Source organism: Salmo trutta, chromosome 34 (assembly GCF_901001165.1).
Source record: "Salmo trutta chromosome 34, fSalTru1.1, whole genome shotgun sequence".
NCBI lineage: Eukaryota > Metazoa > Chordata > Actinopteri > Salmoniformes > Salmonidae > Salmo > Salmo trutta.
The window spans coordinates 23,997,299-24,009,896 of NC_042990.1; the positions used below are offsets into that span (position 1 = coordinate 23,997,299).

General features: G+C 41.0%; 1 protein-coding gene across 5 annotated transcripts in view; it reads right to left on the reverse strand.

The window, feature by feature from the left end:
* Positions 1-776: 776 nt before the first annotated feature.
* The window catches only part of pum1 (pumilio RNA-binding family member 1), a 38,906-nt gene continuing 27,084 nt past the window's right edge, over positions 777-12,598 (reverse strand). For 4 of the 5 annotated variants that reach the window (XM_029732307.1, XM_029732305.1, XM_029732306.1 and 1 more), the window contains 7 exons: positions 8,555-8,684; positions 5,376-5,510; positions 5,092-5,229; positions 4,678-4,803; positions 4,339-4,460; positions 3,384-3,576; positions 777-3,113 (listed from right to left, as the gene is read on the reverse strand). In XM_029732307.1, the coding sequence (XP_029588167.1) occupies positions 2,982-3,113; positions 3,384-3,576; positions 4,339-4,460; positions 4,678-4,803; positions 5,092-5,229; positions 5,376-5,510; positions 8,555-8,684 (976 nt within the window). In that variant the 3' untranslated portion in view covers positions 777-2,981. The remainder of the gene's footprint in view (positions 3,114-3,383; positions 3,577-4,338; positions 4,461-4,677; positions 4,804-5,091; positions 5,230-5,375; positions 5,511-8,554; positions 8,685-12,598) is intronic. The other variant, XM_029732304.1, reaches the window with a different exon arrangement.

Below are 12,598 nucleotides of genomic sequence, written 5' to 3' on the forward strand. Positions count from 1 at the left end.
CATGAAATGAATGCATTCACTACTGTAAGTTGCTCTGGATAAGAGTGTCTGCTAAATGACTAAAATGTAAATGAGAAGTACCACTCTCCTGCTATTTTCTCACTCGTCCTTTGTTTTCGAGAACAGATCAGCAGCTGAAGGCAAGGAGAAGAGAATGACTTTCTGTTGACTAAAGGAGTGTCTTCTGATGTAATGCTTTTGAAATATTTAAAACTGTACAAATGGCATCAAGCTGAATTACACACAATTTACAATAAAATAATATTTAAAAAAAGGAGACATTACAAAACACCATAATTATACAAATATGTCTCTCCTGATTCCCTTACCCTAACAAAAGTTGATACAAATTCTGGGATTGTCGGTTTATTTGGTGGCTGTATAAAAAAAAAGCTGTTCCTTTCTTGGAAGACATTACAACTATACTTATTTTATAGGCGTAGTACTATTTTATCACTCTGCAGAGAGAAGGCTCTATATGTGTACTCTTAAATGATCAAACCAATCAAGGAATAAATAGAAACCAATCATTTGAAGTAATCATCCTAAATGTAGCTAGGTGACAACCACATCAGTCATGGATAAAAACCTTCCTCACAGCAGTTATATCAGCTCAAGTAAGAAAAGACAAGTGATGTACTTTGCATCTCCCTCACTCCATTCTTAGGTGTGGTGAGGAGGATGATCCAATCCCATCTCAACACTGCTCTGTGTGTTACCCAACACAAATCAGACACAATCAGACACAGACAAACAAAAACCACTCGAAATGCCACTTCAAATTTTGAGTGTTTTTTTGTTCAGTTTTGTTTCAAAATAAAGACTCACATCATTGTTTAGAGACAATCTACAACAGGAGTTACAAAAAATAGTTGCCCAGGCAATAAACATACACAGGTTTCTGTTATAACTATACACATTATGGTTACAGGTGGTGCTCCTAGTCATATACACAAGGCTCGCTGCCCCAAATGTACACCGTGTCACTGCCGTCTGCCACAGCGGTAATCATGGTTACAGAGGGCAAGACAGGCGACGCCCGGTCTTTTCCCGGGGGACATGGACATATATGATATGATACATCACTTTTACAGGACTAATATAGGTCAAAAAAAACAAACACACACCACTCTCCTCTTTTCTGTACAACCCATGGTTTCACTTTACCCCCCTGAGAGGAGGAGACTGGGCAGATAGAGGGGTTTGAGGTAGACTCAGCGATGACACTACACAGTAGAGCTACTTCCTTCTTCGAGACTTAAGTAACAACACTTTTCATATATCATGCCTAAAGAAGAGCCAATAGTGGTAGTGTTGGCAGATTTGAAATAGGTTGTTATAGACGTCTGCAAGCAGGAAGTCGCTCCTTTGTGCACGATGTCATATCACGGTGTCTACCTTTAAACTCGTGGCCCCTCACCCCCTTCCCTCAGAATTCCTATAAAAGATCTAAAAAACAAATACAGCTTCATGTTAAAGCAGAAATTACTACTACTAAACAGTGTGTCCTGTGGTGGTGGTGGTAACAATCCCCAAACTACACCGCAAACTTTTTGCGTGTTCCACAAGCGTAATGCTTTTGGACTGCTACACCAGAAGGGGAAACCACTTTATCAGTTATTTACACTTCAGTCAGACGCCAGGTCTCTCTCTGCGTTTTAAATAGACTTGAAGTGTAAAAAGAGTTGTCTCGTTGATTTCAGTGGATTTGTTTCAACTGTGGCTAACGGATGTTTAGTAAATGGAGAAGCCACGTTTGCAGTGTAGTTTGAGGGTTGTGGAGGTGGTGTAGTTCAGGGGTTGGGGAAGTGAATTCTATTGAAGCAGTGAGTAGAAGGTCAAACCAGAGGGTGGTGGTGGGGGAGGTGGGCTTTGTACAAGTACTACGCAGTATAGAAAGGGCTTTTCAAAACAAAAATTTGATATTACAATTTACAATATACAACAACTTATGTCACAACCAAGGAGGTGAGAATATACACTGAAATGCACAATAGTTTTTCTAAGATTTTAGTTTTTTGTGTGAGTTTTTTTTTGTTTTTTATATCGTCTGATACCAAAAAGGGTGGTAAATCACTTTTACATTACAAGGGTTTACAAATGTACAATTATACAGTCAGAAATATGTGTTCACTACTAGGATACATTATAGATACAGAATCAACATCAAAAACCAGAAAAACTACAAAGTTTTATATATATATTTATATATATATATGCAAAGGTCTACACCAAGTATACACGCTATATATAGAAGCAAGACCGGAAACGAATCTCCCATGCTAAATGATCTGTGTGCTGGTAAGCTCATGGCGTGCGTGTGTAGCATGTGTGTCTGTTTGTGTACGGTGTGTGTTGTCGGTGACGACGTCAGACAAATTAAATACGTTTGTTCCATCCCATACTTGCGATAGGACAGTGTGTGTGCGCCGCAGCAGTAGCAACAAAGTTAAATGATTCTAATTTATTTAAAAGACGAATAAAGGAAAACAAAAAAAAGGGAGAAGGAATGGAGGGTGGGATGCTTGGGTTGGAGGGGCTAAATTAACCAAGGCTTCCTGTTTAGACAGGCCCCTCCCAATGGGCTACCAGGGGGGGTAAGAGTGAGCGGGAGGGTTGGAGTATTTAAAGAGGGTTCTACATGATGTAATTGGGGGGTGGGATAGTAGTTTACATGATCTCATTAGGAGGGGAATAAAGGGGAGGAGGGGTATAGGGAATAATGGGGTATATATGGATAGTAGTTTACACGATGCCACTCGGCGGGCCACTCCGTTCTTCATGTAGGGTATAGGCCAGGGGTTATGATACAGAAGACAAGACATTCCAATACAACGTCAGCTGTGCACAGAGAAAGGGTGGTCGGCCTTTATGTTGAATGGCCACCGTTCCTCGAACACCCAGCAGGTGATCTACTGCACATGGCCGACGTACATGTTGGTCCATCTTGTCCTTAAGGGTTAGGGTGTAAGGGTAGTAGTTTACATGATGCCATTGGGAGGGCCACAGAGAGGGCCCAGGTCCACTCCATTCTTCATGTAGTATTTCTCCAGCTTAGCCAGGATGTGTTTGCCATACGTATACTTCCTCAGAGTGGAGATGTGGGGCCGGATCTGATGGGGAGAGAGAGGGAGAAATAAGTATACACACACACAATTGCATAACCATCGATACATATATTTCTAGAGCTTTGAGATAACACTAACGAAAAACTGCTATACAAAATAAATCACACACACTACTTCTCTCTTTCACACACACACACACACACACACACACACACACACACACACACACACACACACACACACACACACACACACACACACACACACACACACACACACACACACACACACACACACACACACACACGTCCCAACCTTGTGCATTACGATCTTCCTCTGTGTTGGTTCAGCCACGTCAATCATCTTCTGAACCACGTAGTTGGCGTACTGGTCCTTCATCATGGTGTACAAGGCGCTGTGGGGCCCCTCGGTCAGGCTACACACCTCGTCTATCAACACGGCCCGCTCTGCACGGGACGCATGGCTCACACACTTCTCCACCACGTTACTGCGGAGAGAGGCTGGGTTAGCCACGGATTCTGCTTGGCCTTTTGCGTTCTAGGCCTGGTTAACTGTAACTTTGTGACAACCACAGATACAAAAAGGGTTTCTAAACAATGTTCCCTCTAAGCTACGCACGGGCACGCAGCTCTCCTGGAACTGTCACAGAATAAATATCAATCCGCGCAGAGAAGCACGAGATTTAACTTCACTAGTTTTCCCTTTTAGTTAACATTACCCATGTGGGAATTGTGATCGAATCAACTCAAGATTAGCCACTTTCAACGCAACACACTGAAACAAAATTGCGCAAGATATTTTCTTGTAGGCAGAGCGCATTGGAGTAGGATTTTCTGTAATAATGGTGGCGAATAATAAATCATTTTATTTTGTAAAGTGGTTTCTTGGATCAAACACATCTTCAGTCTGAAGGACAAGTGGATAAACAGGTTAATATCAAGCCCTGCATGTTATTATCAAAAGTCTCATGGAATGTAGGCCTACATTGAACACCACACATTGTCTGCTACTGTAGGCTGAATGATATAACGGTTATTTCCATGTTAAAATGTTATGGGATGCGTATTCTCCATTGTTTTTGATGGTATGCCACTCTGGTAGGCCTACATTATGATCCAATAGCCACAGTAGCCTACTTGGCCACTGTTATTACTGTAACTTAAAGCGGTTTGCGCTGAGCAGACCTGAAATTTGGTCAATGACAAGAAAATGATAAGCCAATATGATTGCTTGATGTGCGAGAGTGTACCTAGCAAACTTGTGTTGGCTGAGCCCCAGTACGTTTCCTCTGATCTCAGCCACTATCTTACTCTTGTCCTCCGCTCTGCCGTGTTCTAATACATGCTGGATCACATAGTTACCATACTGGTCCTGGACAGAGAGAGAGGGAGAGAGAGAGATTTACATACAGTTTGGCATTTAGCTACTTGACAAGGCTGAACATTTGTTCAACCAGTTCCAGCCTTAAATACAGTACAGAATGTCAGTGTGATGACAACATCCTGATCTGGACATCAGCAGATGCAAAACAAACATTTAACAGTTTTGCAACAAAATGTCTGTTGAAACCGGTGGTGGCGCGTGTTACCTGCACCAGTTGTTCAGTGTGTTGGTGCAGCTCCTCCAGAATGGGCAGCGTCTGGTCTGGAAGGCAGTGTTCTAGAATACGCTGGATCACTCTACAGCCGTAGGGGTGGGTGGAGAGGGCAAACACCTGGACACACACACACACACACACACACACCTTAATAACACACCTGACATAGCGGATGGCTCATTCACACACCCACACCTAGACCTTAATAACACACCTGACATAACTGATGGCTCATTCACACCCCCACACCTAGACCTTAATAACACACCTGACATAACTGATGGCTCATTCACACACCCACACCAGTGAAAGCCAATTCCCAATGACCTACTTAACTAAACAATCACTAACGTTTACACAACTACCTCGTGAGTGGGAATGGAAACACACAGGAATGTGACCCACCTGTCCCTTGAAGGCGTCTATTATGAAGTGTAGTGCGTGGGGCTGAACACACTCAATACACTTCTGCACCACGTGGTTGCCGTTCTGATCCTTCACACACTTCAATACATGGCCGTCCAGCTCCCGCACCATCTCACTCTGCAACACACACACACACACACACACACACACGGTTAGAGATAGATGAACACACCAAAGCACAGTCAATAGTTGCTATTTTCTTGGAGGCTCCTCATACACAGACATGAACGATGTGCACACACACACGGCAGTACAATACGTACTATAACTTGTTGGTCTGAGGGGATGAACTCCAGGGCCTTCTGTATGACTCTACAGCCATACATCTGCAGGGCCAGAGACAGGACATGACCCCTGATCCTCTCTGCTAGAGCAAGCTTTTGGTCCAGACTGCCAAACTACACAGAGGAAGACCGAGAGGGAGAAGAGACAGAACAGCTAACAAACACTTCTGGATGATGTACAGTGCCTTCAAAAAAAGTATTCACACCCCTTGACTTTTCCCCCATATTGTTGTGTTACAGCCTGAATTTAAAATGGACTAAATTGAGCTGTGTCACTGACCTACACACAATACCCCATAATGTCAAGGTGGAATTACGTTTTCAAAAATGTTAACAAATGAAAAGCTTAAATGTCTTGAGTCAATAAGTATTCAACCCCTTTGTTAAGGCAAGCCTATATTAGTTCAGGAATAAAAAAGTGTTTAACAAGTCCCATAAGTTGCATGGGCTGTGTGCAATAAGTGTTTAACATTCTTTTTTTAAATGACTACCTAACACCTGTACCCCACAAACGCAATTATCTGTAAGCAGTGAATTTCAAACAGATTTAACCACAAAAACCAGCGAGGATTTCCAATGCCTTGTAAAGGGCACCTATTGGTAGATGGGTAAAAATACAAGAAGTAGACATTGAATATCGCTTTTAGCATGGTCAAGATATTAATTACACTTTGGGTGTATCAATGCACCCAAAGATACAGGCGTCCTTCCTAACTCAGTTGCCGGAGAGGAAGGAAACCACTCAGGGATTTTACTATGAGGCAATGGTGACTTTAAAACAGTTACAGAGTTTAATGGCTGTGATAGGAGTAAACAGAGAATGGATCAACAACATTGTAATTACTCCACAATACTAACCTAATTGACAGAGTGAAAAAGGAAGACCGTAAAGAATAAAAATATACCAAAATATGCATCCTGTTTGCAATAATGCACTAGAGTAATACTGCAAAAAAAATGTGCCAAATAAATTAACTTTATGTCCTGAATACAAAAAATTACTAAGGGGCAAACCCAACAGATCACTGAGTACCACTCTTCATATTTTCAAGAATGGTGGCGGCTGCATCATGTTATGGGTATGCTTGTAAATCGGCAAGGAATATGGTTACAGGACAAAAAGAAACGGAATAGAGCTAAGCACAAGCAGAATCCTAGAGGAAAACCTTGTTCAGTCTGCTTTCCAACAGACACCGGGAGACAAATTCATCTTTCAGCAGGACAATAACCTAAAACACAAGTCCCACCCTAGTCAACAGCCAGTGGAATCGCGTCGTGCGAAATACAAAACCTCATAAATGCTATAACTTCAATTTCTCAAACATATGACTATTTTACACCATTTTATAGATACACCTCTCCTGAATCGAACCACGTTGTAGGATTTCAAAAAGGCTTTACAGCAAAAGCAAAACATTAGATTATGTTAGGAGAGTACCCTGCCAAAAAAAAAAAATCACACTGCCATTTTCAAAGCAACTAGATGCATCACAAATACCCAAAACACAGCTAAATGCAGCACTAACCTTTGACAATCTTCATCAGATGACACTCCTAGGACATCATGTTACACAATACATGCATTTTTTGTTCGATAAAGTTCATATTTATATATAAAAACAGCATTTTACATCGGCGCGTGACGTTCAGAAAATATTTTCCCTCAAATGCTTCCGGTGAATTAGCGCTACAATTTACAAAATTACTATTCGAAAACATTGTTAAAATGTAATATTGTCATTCAAAGAATTATAGATTAACATCTCGTGAATGCAACCGCATTGCCAGATTTAAAAATAACTTTACTGGGAAATCACACTTTGCAATAAACGACGTGGTATGCTCAGAAAAATAGGCTAGGCGATACATGTTAGCGCCATCTTGGAACCATCTAAAATCAAATATACTATTGTAAATATTCCCTTACCTTTGATTATCTTCATCAGAAAGTACTTTCAGGAATCCCAGGTCCACAACAAATGTGGTTTAGTTCGAAAAAGTTAATAATTTATGTCCCAATAGTTCCTTCTTGTTAGCGCGTTCCGAAGGCTACTCATAATGTACTGAAGCACGCGGGACTTGTCATCACGAATGTGCAAAAAAAATATATTTACGTTTGTTCAAACGTGAAACGTTGTATAACATAAATCTTTAGGGCCTTTTTCAACCAGCGCTTCAATAATATTCAAGGCGGACGATTGCATTGTCTTACTAAACGTTTCGGAACAAAAGGGTTCCCATGGGCGCACGCGTCATAGTAGTAATGGCCCTCCCCCTGTGACCAACTTCCCAAGCCTCTCTTTGGGTCAGTTTCTACCATAGAAGACTCAAACCACTTTGTAAAGACTGTTGACATCTAGTGGAAGCCTTAGGAAGTGCTAAATGATTAATAAGTCCCTGTGTGTTTCAATGGCAAAGGCTTGAAGTGATTCCACAAATCAGATTTCCACTTCCTGTTAGGATTTGTCTCAGGGTTTTGACTGCCATATGAGTTCTGTTATACTCACAGACACCATTCAAACAGTTAAAGAAACTTTCGAGTGTTTTCTATCCAAATCTACTAATTATATGCATATTCTAATTACTGGGCAGGAGTAGTAACCAGATTAAATCGGGTACGTTTTTTATCCGGCCGTGCAAATACTGCCCCCTATCCTCAACAGGTTAAATCGGCTTGAAAATCTATGCAAGACTTGAAAATGAATTTCTATCAATGGCCAATCTGACAAAGATTGAAGAATTAAAAAAATTATAAAAATTGGAAAATATTCTACAATCCAGATTTACAAAGCTCTTACAGAGACTTACCCAGAAAGACTCACAGCTGTAATCACTGAGAGTCTTTCTGGGTAAGTCTCTAAAATCCTGTTTTCACTTTGTCATTATAGTGTAGTGTGTAGAAGAAAAAAAATATTTATTCATTTTGAATTCAGGCTGTAACAACAAATTGGGAATAAGTCAAGGGGTATGTATGAATACTTTCTGAAGGCACTGTAGCAGTCAAAACACACAATTTACACACAGGTACAGGCCTGTTAGAAATGAGCCCCCCGCCCAATACACACAACTCAAAGAACTTCTGGATTAGGTACCTGGCAAAAAACACACAATTGCCCACATACACACAGGTCTGATACCAACATAACGTTCACACAAACCTCAAAGAACTTCTGGATGACGTAGTTTCCGAAGACGTCGACCATGAGTTGATAGGCAGCCTGGAGGATCTCACTGAAGACCAGCTGACGCTCTGCTGAGCTGGCCCTCTCCAACTTCAACTGGATAAACCTGGAGGGGGGAAAATAGTTCTTTTCATTATCATCTTTGATTCAACTAGGGATGAAACGGTTACCAGTTTTACGATAAAATTCCCAACGAGTAGTATTACCGTTTCTAACTTTAATTATCAATTAAATCATTTGATTACCACAGTTTGAAAAACTCACGGTAAATACTGTCGAGCATCAACCAAAGTTAGCAACAGTCTGACGCAGGCGCAGCATGCAACGTGGGGTTTGTTTTGTGTGAAAACATGGCGGAAGGCAGTGACAGCGCTCGAGAGATTTTTCAGCCTTCTAGGAGGACCAAATTTGAAGTGTGCTCTTATTTTGGGTTTTACAAGAGTGCCGAGGGAAACTTAATCAAAGATGGTCACCCTGTCTGCAGAACATGCAACACTTCAAATCTCTTGAGTGGTCTTCGTGACTACCACCCTCTAATTTATAGTGAATGCAAGGTCAATTAACTGTCAGCTCAATGCATGATGTGGGGACTTCGGAATGGAGGAAAACGTCATGGTTTGTCCATCTAACTTGCTAATAGCTTGTCAATAAGGTAAGCTGAAGCTTTCAGTGTTACCTACTATTGTAAAAACACTACACGTTGTTCTGCTGCTGTATGTGTTGTGTCTGCAGACTCTATTCACCCATTACACATGATAACACGTTATGTAGTTTAGTTACCCAACCAACACATTTTGTTCATTTAGAATCTGTTGTCGACTTGGTTGTAAAAGTGTTCCAACAGGAGAAACACTATAGACTCCTATACAAGACAATTGTTGGGCTCATTGCAATTACTATCACTGTCTTCTCAAGAATCATTTGTATTTATGTAAATTGTGCATGGGGTCATTGCATATACTGAAATGCAACACAGAAGATGGACTGTGTGTGTGTAATAATAATTATAATGTAACACCAATAATAATACATTTGCTATTCCCTGTCTACAGAGTGGGCGTGCAGCAGGCAAACCCAGTGATGCTACTGGTCCCTCATCTACAGTTGTGACAGACACTGAGCAAGCATTTAAAAAGACAGGCTGCTTATGCACCCACATCAAAAAAATGCTCAAGACCTCACTGCAGCCCTTTCATATTACATTGCAAAGGACATGATGCCATTTCAAACTGTTGAGAGAGCTGACTTTCTGAGGCTGATGAAGGTTGCCGTGCCTCACTACAAAGTGAGTGCTGCTAATTTAACTTGTTGTTTGTTTACTGGATTTGCTTACTTAAGGTTGTGTTCATTAAAACCTGCACTAGGGAAACTTTTACCTCTCATGGCCACAGTGCCATTTTTTATGTTATTATTTTAATGTTTATGCAAACAAAAAGTACGTAGTGCTGCTAATTTTATTTGTGGTTTTTCAATATAAAACTTGGTGAAATGATTTCAGTGTATGAGTACTTTTTGAACATTTCCAGCACATTTCAACAATACCACGATAATACTGATAACCGCGATAATACTGATAACCGCAATAATACTGATCGTACTGATAACCGTGATAATACTGATAACCGCAATAATACTGATCGTACTGATAACCGCGAAAATACTGATAACCGCAATAATACTGATCGTACTGATAACCGTGATAATACTGATAACCGCGATAATACTGATCGTACTGATAACCGCGATAATACTGATAACCGTGATAATACTGATAACCGCAATAATACTGATCGTACTGATAACCGCGATAATACTGATAACCGCAATAATACTGATCGTACTGATAACCGCGATAATACTGATCGTACTGATAACCGTGATAATACTGATAACCGCGATAATACTGATCGTACTGATAACCGCGATAATACTGATAACCGTGATAATACTGATAACCGCAATAATACTGATCGTACTGATAACCGCAACAATACTGATCGTACTGATAACCGCGATAATACTGATAACCGCGATAATACTGATCGTACTGATAACCGCGATAATACTGATAACCGCGATAAGACTGATCGTACTGATAACCGCAATAATACTGATCGTACTGATAACCGCGATAATACTGATCGTACTGATAACCGCAATAATACTGATCGTACTGATAACCGTGATAATACTGATAACCGCGATAATACTGATAACCGCGATAATACTGATCGTACTGATAACCGCGATAATACTGATAACCGCGATAATACTGATCGTACTGATAACCGTGATAATACTGATAACCGCGATAATACTGATAACCGTGATAATACTGATAACCGCAATAATACTGATCGTACTGATAACCGTGATAATACTGATAACCGCAATAATACTGATCGTACTGATAACCGCGATAATACTGATAACCGCGATAATACTGATCGTACTGATAACCGCGATAATACTGATAACCGCGATAATACTGATCGTACTGATAACCGTGATAATACTGATAACCGCGATAATACTGATAACCGTGATAATACTGATAACCGCAATAATACTGATCGTACTGATAACCGTGATAATACTGATAACCGCAATAATACTGATCGTACTGATAACCGTGATAATACTGATAACCGCAATAATACTGATAACCGCGATAATACTGATAACCGCGATAATACTGATAACCATGATAATACTGATAACCGCAATAATACTGATCGTACTGATAACCGCAATAATACTGATCGTACTGATAACCGCGATAATACTGATAACCGCGATAATACTGATCGTACTGATAACCGCGATAATACTGATAACCATGATAATACTGATAACCGCAATAATACTGATCGTACTGATAACCGTGATAATACTGATAACCGCGATAATACTGATAACCGTGATAATACTGATAACCGTGATAATACTGATCGTACTGATAACCGCGATAATACTGATAACCACGATAATACTGATCGTACTGATAACCGCGATAATACTGATAACCGCGATAATACTGATCGTACTGATAACGCGATAATACTGATAACCGCGATAATACTGATCGTACTGATAACCGCGATAATACTGATAACCCCGATAATACTGATCGTACTGGTAACCGCATTAATACTGATAACCGCAATAATACTGATCGTACTGATAACCGTGATAATACTGATAAATACTGATAACCGCGATAATACTGATCGTACTGATAACCGCGATAATACTGATCGTACTGATAACCGCGATAATACTGATCGTACTGATAACCTCTATAATTTTGGTCACTATAATCACGATGTTACATTTTCATACCGTTTCATCTCTAGATTCAACATGTTCCTATATTTCTGCATAGGGATGAGGAGAGATGAGACATGAGAGAAAGGGACTGACATCATGGTTTATAAATAGAACATTACAGTTGTAAAAGTCATGTAGGTAGGCCCAGCATCCAAGGAGACAACATCTGGAGTACGTCATTGAGGATGAGACAGTAGGTCTACGTTTTGGTGCTGGACAGGATTGATGAGAGATTATTTGTGTGGTCTACGTGTCTACCTGCTGCTGTGCTGGTCCTGGCTGAACTCCATGATGTGTCTACCTGCTGCCGTGCTGGTCCTGGCTGAACTCCATGATGTGCGTGTCTCTACCTGCTGCCAGGCTGGTCCTGGCTGATCTCCATGATGTGCGTGTCTCTACCTGCTGCCAGGCTGGTCCTGGCTGAACTCCATGATGTGTGTGTCTCTACCTGCTGCCAGGCTGGTCCTGGCTGAACTCCATGATGTGTGTGTCTCTACCTGCTGCCATGCTGGTCCTGGCTGAACTCCATGATGTGTGTGTCTCTACCTGCTGCCGTGTTGGTCCTGGCTGAACTCCATGATGTGTGTGTCTCTACCTGCTGCCATGCTGGTCCTGGCTGAACTCCATGATGTGTCTACCTGCTGCCGTGCTGGTCCTGGCTGAACTCCATGATGTGTGTGTCTCTACCTG